The sequence below is a fragment of the Atta colombica genome, unplaced genomic scaffold (genome assembly GCF_001594045.1).
Source record: "Atta colombica isolate Treedump-2 unplaced genomic scaffold, Acol1.0 scaffold116, whole genome shotgun sequence".
Taxonomy (NCBI): Eukaryota; Metazoa; Arthropoda; class Insecta; order Hymenoptera; family Formicidae; genus Atta; species Atta colombica.
Window position 1 is genome coordinate 425,456 of NW_017259202.1, and position 9,385 is coordinate 434,840.

Sequence of the window (9,385 nt, forward strand, 5' to 3'; positions counted from 1 at the left end):
TACTTTCTAGAATAAATATTGGAATTTCATTTTGGAAAATAATAAAATGTAGTATAATTTATAATTACCGAAAAACTCAAATAAACTTGCATAACAGGAATCACTCGGTCACTAGTAACTCGTATTTGTAGGATAAGAGTTAATTAAATTTCCCGTGCCTTTTTCTTTTTTAGAAACAACTAATAAAGCTTTAATGAGCACAACTGAATCCATGCTCATTAAATTGGCACGTGTCACTTCAATTTATTTATGGCACTAAATACATTCATTATATTAACATTTAATGTACCTATTTATAATCGAATATCTCCTCCCTCCCTCTCTCTTTCCAATTTATAAATTTATAAAGATTATTTTACAAATTATGCAAAATATAAAAGAAAAGTAGAAAGCTTTAAAACAAAAATTTTAATTCGTTAGAAAGTGGACGACAATGCAGCTTAAGATCTTTACAAAATCCAATAAAGTTGTTCTCTCTCTAACAATTTTTTCTTTTAATACGCGTGTGTATTACATGTTGCTGTAGGTATTTATTAGCATTGATTTAAATTACGTAAAAATCTTAACCTCTTCTATTATAATTTAGTCGTCTCATTGTAGCTTTCATCATAACTTGATGGCATTGAGTAATTGGTTCAATACTAATCGTTCATGAGTATATCGTTCACAACCTCTCAATATTCTAAATGTCATATCTAATCTCTTGACTGCGACTTTAATTTGTTGTTTTCAGAAGGTTAAAGCACTAATTATTAAATACACAAAGAGATTTTTCGATAGCTCTTGCTATATTTAATAATTAGTCATCAACAAACAAAAAATATGCACTGCTTTGTTCCACAATCTTATTTCGTATTCGAAAAAAAAAAAAAAAAAATGTACATCTGTCAATTTCATATCAACTACGAAGCTCTGAGTAATTTGAATTCAAAATCATATTAATCAATCTTATTTCTGCTTATATCTAGGATATAGTATTTTCAATATTTTCAGTATTCGTTATCTGCGAATTTGTCGAATCAATCTCGGATTTCCGATGTTTTTCCAAATACCTTCTCCGTGCTGTTAATCTCATATGTTCTTTTCGTCGTTGAAGTATAAGTTCTCTCTCAGCAGATGATTTCGAAAAACGACCACCAAGACTCGAAGGTTCTTCTCCACTATAAAAATAATATATTTACATGTAGATTTACCTCATGAAAAATAAAATATCCTAGAATATCTAGAGTATGAGCAATATAACAAAACATGTTCATCTCGATTTACGATTTTAGATTTTTAATAGATCGGGTACCGTATATTTCTTAACGTATAAATACAGATAATATTAAAGATATAACTTAATATATTTATATTCTTAATATTTCAAGTCTTTTTTACCTATCGGCAAAAGGAATATCGAATCTAGGATCCGATGAATTTTGGATCGAAGAGCTGGGCGTAATATTTGTCACAATCGTTTGCATTTGTGGGACGGATTCTTCTTGCGGTTCTTCGATTAAATGGTGTGGTATAGTTAATATTCCATCAAGTATATTCTCAATTGTCCATTCAACCGATCGAGTCATTCTAAGATCTTCTAGGATTATATTGCGAGGATAATGAGGAAAAAGTAGTTGTACCTAATAAATATATTTGTTAGAATAAATTTTTTCTTTTACAAGATCTATAAGAAATTTAAAATTGATTTACATTCTTTATACATAATAAAGTCGACACACATGCACACATATATTATATGTATATATTACCTGTCTCGCCATTGCGTCCATCTGGGAATTAGTATGTGCAAATGTAGATATGTTACCACGTAATCTGTTGTGCGAGACCTCGACGGAAAAACTAGGTAACCAAGATACATATCTCGATGCATCGAGAAAGAGGAAAAAATGGTTACTATTTCTTCTCGTAGGGGTTTGTGGATCAGGAGGTATCTCTAGAGTGTTCTCTCTATGATTCGCTTGCATACTCAAACCCAATCGACACGTGGGACATGATGTATCCTGTTCTAACCAAGATTGTAAGCATGAGTTGTGAAACAAATGCGTACAGGGTAATTTACGAGCGTTTTCCATCTTCTCCCAACATATGGCGCAGTTATCAGAGTTTTCGGCTAACTCATCTTGTGATGCCATTGGATAACTAAAAATATTGAAACAGTTATTTATCTAAAAAAAATTATTGATTATTTGTAATTTAACGCGATTACAAAGAAGTTTATAGATTCTTATATATTTAAAAAAAAATAGAATAAAATGCAAACTTGCAACAATATAAAATGTTATATGATTATTACAATTTATTATTTCATCAAAGATAAAGCTTAAGAGAAATTATAATTAATATTCGAATTTCCGATGATATTTGGAATTTTCATTAAAATTTGTGCGTATATATATATATATATACGTGTGTATATATGCGTATATATGCGCGCGTGCGTGTGTGTAAGAAAAATTTCCAGAATAAGATGCAAATATATGACATTCTATCTATGGACTTTTAATACGCTATAAAGTACTTGATTTTATTTAATATAATTTTATAAATAAAATCTAAAATAATGCACAAGATCTAAAATAATGCATAAGATTATAATACAATAAAATCAAAATAATAAAATTGCCCCTAATTATGTATAAATGCACGTTACGTACTTCTGTTCCATATGATTTAGTACAGCCAAATAGTTTCTATGTTTTGTAATTCTCCGTTGTATCTCGTAGAACAAATATCTCAATTGCATACATATTACTAGCGATGCCATACTCAAAAGGATGTTACTCCACAAAAGCATGTGAACATGATGAAAAAAGTCGACTGCCAGCACAATTAATTCCGAAATCAAATCCGTATAGTAAGTCAATGGACCACGTTTATCCCAAGATCGTTGCGCCGAAGTGCCGGCACCACGAGTATCATACAGGTGAATCAAATAGCGTAACATCACGTGAATCGTACGGACTCCAAGTAGAATACACTATAGAACAAATAATTATAAGATAAAGTCATTATATTGTATTGTCCGGAAAATTCGTGCCGACTAACTTATATAATTTAATAAATGTATACTAAAATTTAAATTTTCTGCGTTTCAATTTTTCTTCAACATCGGCACGAACTTTCCGGACCCAATATTTTAGACAGACAGATTTGATATTTTCCCAATGTTCATTCAAAACTAACTACTTAAACTAACTATTTTAACTAACAAAGAATTTGAACAATTCACATAAACACACACACACACACACACACACACACACACACACACACACATACACACATGTGCGCGCGCATAATATGAAAAATTCTGAATTCTGGCTGAAAAATTCTCAGACAAAAATTCTAAAAGAATTAACAAAACATCAGTTTTATTGATATCTACATGATCTCCTCCTCTTTACAGTGATTGAAGCTATCATAATACTTTTCTTCCGGAAAAGACGATTCCGAAAGAATAATATTATAATAGTTTTCAATCATTGTACCATTCTATTAAATGTATCAAAAGAAAGGGAACTATTGTATGTAGAAGCCTTACTAAGAACTTTTTGGACATATTGTGTGTGTGTGTGTGTGTGTGTGTGTGTGTGTGTGTGTGATACTCGAAATTGAATAGTTTATAAATAGTGATCATAAAATTGATGTCGATAAATAATTAACTGTTACATTGCTTACCTCAGCTGCCATAAAAGCAAAAGTATTGAAAGATATGAAAAAGAAAGCTGCAGCGATGCAGAATAAAAGCATGAAGGAAGATAGCACAAGTATTGCCGCCAATAATACGAGAAGTCGCGCATGACTCCATCCTGGCGTGGTGGGTGAAAAGGACAGCTAAAATATAAAAATTATACATTATAATATATATACTTCTTGAGACATAGTATAATGGTACTTGATTAAAATCATTATAAAATATGACAAAAAAACATTCCAGAATCGAATGTGCTTATTTTAAATTAATATAAATCTATATAGCACGCAAAGTCATATAAAAGATATTTCTATTATATTTTCAAGGTTAATTGCCTTTGTGACATGTCTTATATTTCTTCATTATACTCACATATTCAAATCGATCTTTACAAAGTTGGCTAAGAAGACTCAGGAAGCCAAGCGCCAAAAACCATACACACCAGAGTACAATTTCGTCCATGTATTGTACATTCAAAACTCCAAAAACGAAGATAAACTTGTAAAAAAGAAAATTCCAGAACTTGTCTTTCAAATGGTGGTTCTCTGAGGCACGTAGTTCGCCAAATACAAGCTTTTGGATGGTTTTGCCAAGGAGAATCAACATGCAGTTAGCCATGTTGACTAAAGTCTGTAAATCATAAAAAAACAAATTATAAGAGATGTATAATTGATAACATTATTAAGTGAAAAATATAAAATAATTTTAGATATGCATATAGTTGAAATTTTTTAAGAGAGAAAAATTTATTAATTTTAGGAGAAATAAAAATGTTAATTAAAATATAAATTATAAATCTGATTCAATGCTTCTTTTTTAACACTGATAATTAAACTAAATTTTTATAATAAAATAAAAAAATAAATTATACATTTTTTATTGCTCAATTTATTTTTTATATCTTGTATCAAAAATAATATGAATAAATGTTTTCTAACATGCGCATTCTAAATAGACGACAGATAGTTTAAATAAATGTTGCCTAATCATTGCCAAATGATAGAAAGGCCATCTAATTTTAGGCTGAAACTTTTCTCCGTTTCAATGTCTCGCTAACAAAATTTTGAAATACACTGCAGTTATTCGAGGTGTTCGTTAGAAAATTTTGATATACACATCGAAATGGAAATTTTTTTCCTTATCACACACACACACACACACACACGCGCGCGCGCGCGCGCGCGCACACATATACATACAGAATAGGAAAACATTTGAATCTTCAATAATGTCATTTTATTGATAAAACGAAATAATTTCTTAAATCTACAAAATAATTAATTGCAATAGTAGAAAATTTGGTGTATAATTTGGTGTATAACGTCACCCATCTTGAATATCTTTATTGACTCGTAAAGATAATTTGACAATTAAGCGATAAATATAATTAAAGAACGTTTTACAATAATTTACAGAACATAACATAACAATTTTTCGCTTGTTGATAATTGTTAAACTTGAAATAATTTTATAACAAATATAAATAACGATCGAAATTTCAATCTTAAAAGATAATAATCTAAAAAAAGAGATGTAGCTCTTTTTCTATATTATATTATACAAATTAATGTATTTAACCGCAGATAAATCATAGTGTGAATCTAACGCAATGCAAAAATCAATTTGGAATATTTATTCGAAAGAAACAATCGTCAAACAAATCATACGATAGCTGCATAATTTGTCTGACAATTATATACGACAATTATAATGAAACATGTAATGACATAAGAGAGGAAGACAGCGCGTTCTGCTACCGACTGTCACGAATGTTAATTTCCTGCTTTAAAAAAAAAGTATATTCTTCAAGTGTGGCATAAACGGAATTGTTTATAATCTATTTGATTTGATCGCGATCGAAAATTTATTACGTTAAATTATTATTAAACAATCCATAAAACACATCTTGGTCCAATTTATCAATTTGATCATTTTATCAATTTTATCATTATTTTTTTCTCGCTTTAGCTCGCTTGATAAGACAGATGGTCATTAGTTATTATATACAGATAGAAGACAAGAAGACAATGCAAACTATAATTTGAAAATTACTTTATAGCTAATTATAAAAGGCAATAGATTATGTAAAGAATAAAACTTTACAATGCCATCTACTCTTCGAAGTTTCTGACACTAAGTTTTTCAAAAGTGCAACGATATGATATAATATCGAAAGAAAATTAAAAAATGCGTAAAGCTTATGTATTAGGCTTTATTATACTCTTAATTAGACTTATTAATTTTATATTCATTTATTTGGAATAAACATACCCAAACACAGACAGGTTCCATCACCATACATTCCAAGAGTTCTTTAAAGTGTGTGCCAAGACTTCTCGGATCAGTCGGATCGAGAATGTCATCTCCAGAATGGACTCCGATATCAACATGCGTATGATTCGTTTTCCAAGCAGGATCCTTGATTATTTGAGTGGCATAGTATATAGAAAAGGAAAGTATGGTGACGCTTATGGCGGCATACACTCGAAGATTTGGAAATGGTAACCGCTCCAAAAATTCCATCGGCATGATTGGAAGAATTTCGGAATTTCCACTTGTGTGTTAAAACACTTGTTAAATCTGTAATCAAAAAATTTTAGTCACAGCTCATAGCTAAAGACTTATTTTCTTTGCAATCAAGTATCGTTACAAGTTTTAACAGATCCTCTAATCTTTCAAATCTTATATATAATTTAAAAAAGGAACCAAACAAAAAAGTAATAAAATCTACATTAAAAAAATAATGTCGTTCTATCAAATTTAATAATCTCGACAAACACATGACATTTTCAATAAACGCATATTTATTTATATGAGATTTGCGTAAAATCATTTATCGCATCGTTAATATTGACAAAATACTGTAATATTAGAATGAAGCTATATATATTTATAACGATGATGATTTTCGAAAAGTTTCGAGAAATAAAACTGCAGGTGCGTTTGGTAACGTTTAAAAAAGTAAGTGAGGCATAATCTTGAGGTAAAACAATACGGCGATCATGTGACTCAATGCATATCTATCGCGCTGCATAGTTGCACGATATCGAATGCGACAAATCCACGTCGCGTTGATCGCTTCGGCTCTGCATCACACTCCGCATATCGCCACGTATATATACATATAATGCGCGTCGCATATGGCATACGCCAGCCGTGCTTACGACGTTATAACACCAATTGCACACGGCAGTTGTTGTATATGTATAGTATAATAGTACGATGAGGCACAACCTTCGGTCGTCCGGTGCTCCATATTCTGATGTTTACCAAAGTAAACGTTACTCCCCGTGATGAAAAAAAGGGGAAAGAAACGAATTCGTTTCGAGGACAAGAGAGGTTCGAAAATTTATTTTTCGAGCCAACCCCTTCCTCCTCTCTCTCTCTCTCTCCCTCTCTCTCTCTCTCTCTCTCTCTCTCTCTCTCTCTCTCACACTCTCACTCTCACTCTCACTCTCATTCACTCATTCACTCAACTAATTCGGTGAATAACAATAACGATGGAGTTTTCACCGGAATGTCGTACGATATTACATTGTGATAGTCACGCAACAATACGCAATACTTCAATCTCGTGGTTAACTACTATCATTTATACCAGAGTTGGTAAAGATCAATGTTTTTCTTTTAGGAATAAAATATATTGTGTTTTTTCTTAAATATATTTTTAATGCTTCAAATATGCTTTAAACAGTACTATAAAAAAAACATATTAAAAATATCAATTACGCATGTTTTTTACCAATCGTAATTTATATATATTTATACATCCTAATTGGTGATACACGTTTAATATATCGACTGTATTTTGACGTTTAAGTTTAAAACCATCCCAGGAAAATAAACAACCGTTATTCGTTTTATCAGGCGCTATTCAAATCTGTAATGTACTATATAAAAACATTACTTGTTATCTTATCTTCGAATGTTTTGATTTTAACGATAATAACATGACCCTAAAAGCTTGTCGCGAATAGTAATATAGTAATAGTAAGCTAATAAGATGAAAAAATAATCGGAGAAAAATATAAAGCCTGCTGACAGTGTCGATTCGGAAGTAAGTTTAAAATCTCCAAGTCGATTTAAACTTTGACCTAGATTGAACACGATTCTCGAAATATAACATGTGAGAAATCGAAACATTGTATTCTCTGCCAAACACACTCTAAAGCACTCTTTCCATCAACATGTTTTTTTACTTGGTATTTGCACAAATAGCAATTGATCTCTCTAATGTAGCGACGTTATTTTAGAAAAATTCGAGGAGCAGAAAAAAGGAAGAATTAAAATATAATGAAACGCATATAAACAAGTGTTATCTATCGTACACGATATTTTTCGACGACAAGATCTAATGCCTCTAGATGATTAAACGTGGCCGTCATCATATAATAATTAGGTAGTCGCGGCGAGGAAGTAATTAGATTGCACAGCAAGGATCGAATTACGGATCAAGCATGTTAAAAAAATGGAAAGGAAATGTCCTTTGGAACAAAATATCCCCGCTTGCTTTTGGAGACTGAGTGCGAGTTTTAAGCGTGGTGAATCCTCTATCTACGCCAAACATTGATCGATGGGTCGCGCCGTGCTAGTCGCGCGAGTCACAGATAGAATTGGATAGAATTATAGAAAGCGCCTTTCACGCGGCAAAGTCGGCAAAAGAGTTAAGGCGCCACAAATGCTGTAGCTGCTTGCTGCTATTTGCTGCTACTAGCGGTAATTTGATAACATCTCCATCTCTTTCTCTTTTCTCTCTCTTTTTCTGTTGACATTTGATCCAATCGTTTCAGCTATGTTTCTTCCTAACTAGCCTAGATGCTTTTATATTTGGAACTTGGCGAGAGGTACTTACAATTAGATAGTATGTGTGCAATACAACGTGATTCTCGTCATGTGCAATATCTTCAGTGCAATATCTCCCGCAAATATCTTATCACGAGTAAATTATGACATATGCGCTTGTTTATTAACATCAAGATAAATTGCCATCTGTAAATAAAATATCGCGCCTGGTGCATTTGTAATTTGCCACAAGACGTCCGGTCTTTGGGCACATCACGAGCATTTCAACACGATGCTCACAGAGACGAAACAGAAAATCAATGTAACTTTGTTATTTATTTGTACCGGCTTGGTATTAGCTTGATATGATAGAAGGAAGAAAGGATGGAGAGAGCTAGGAGCAGCCAGGAATACCTACAAGATGTTAGCGCCAATTGATGCGGATAACGGCACTTGTACCGTGGCACTTTATGCCAAATACTTGTGTCAAACCGTGTAAATCTGATGATAATTTTTTTGAACACGCTGGAGCACGCGGTGACCGCGTCACGAGGGAACGCGAGGGAAAGAGCAACGATGCACCTGAATGCACCGGAGCCGAAGCCGGGGAGGTATAGACCGGTGAGAAAAAGGAGAGAAAGAGAACAGCGTGTCTATTAACGACACATAACGTACTTACGCACGAGCAAAAGTCCGTTTCAAGCGTTTCCCGAGGCTCGCCTTGTGAGTCTCGAGGAGTACGTCTACATCATAAACGTGCCGCGAAATCTCGATGGAAGACTTCCAAGATTGACGCAATACGGACGCGCTGCAGCATCGATTAGCACGGACGGCGAAACGAACAATCTCTCTCTCTCTCTCTCTCTCTCTCTCTCTCTCTCTCTCTCTCTCTCTCTCTCTCTCTCT

General features: G+C 32.6%; 1 protein-coding gene across 6 annotated transcripts in view; it reads right to left on the bottom strand.

Annotated features, from left to right (window-relative positions):
- Positions 1-218: 218 nt before the first annotated feature.
- Positions 219-9,385, bottom strand: part of LOC108694185 (E3 ubiquitin-protein ligase AMFR-like) — a 9,525-nt gene continuing 358 nt past the window's right edge. For 3 of the 6 annotated variants that reach the window (XM_018203515.1, XM_018203512.1, XM_018203510.1), the window contains exons 2-8: positions 5,969-6,277; positions 4,070-4,327; positions 3,682-3,837; positions 2,658-2,980; positions 1,752-2,142; positions 1,381-1,622; positions 219-1,160 (exon numbers count right to left, since the gene is read on the bottom strand). In XM_018203515.1, the coding sequence (XP_018059004.1) occupies positions 965-1,160; positions 1,381-1,622; positions 1,752-2,142; positions 2,658-2,980; positions 3,682-3,837; positions 4,070-4,327; positions 5,969-6,226 (1,824 nt within the window). In that variant the 5' untranslated portion in view covers positions 6,227-6,277 and the 3' untranslated portion in view covers positions 219-964. The other 3 variants (XM_018203511.1, XM_018203517.1, XM_018203516.1) reach the window with 3 other exon arrangements.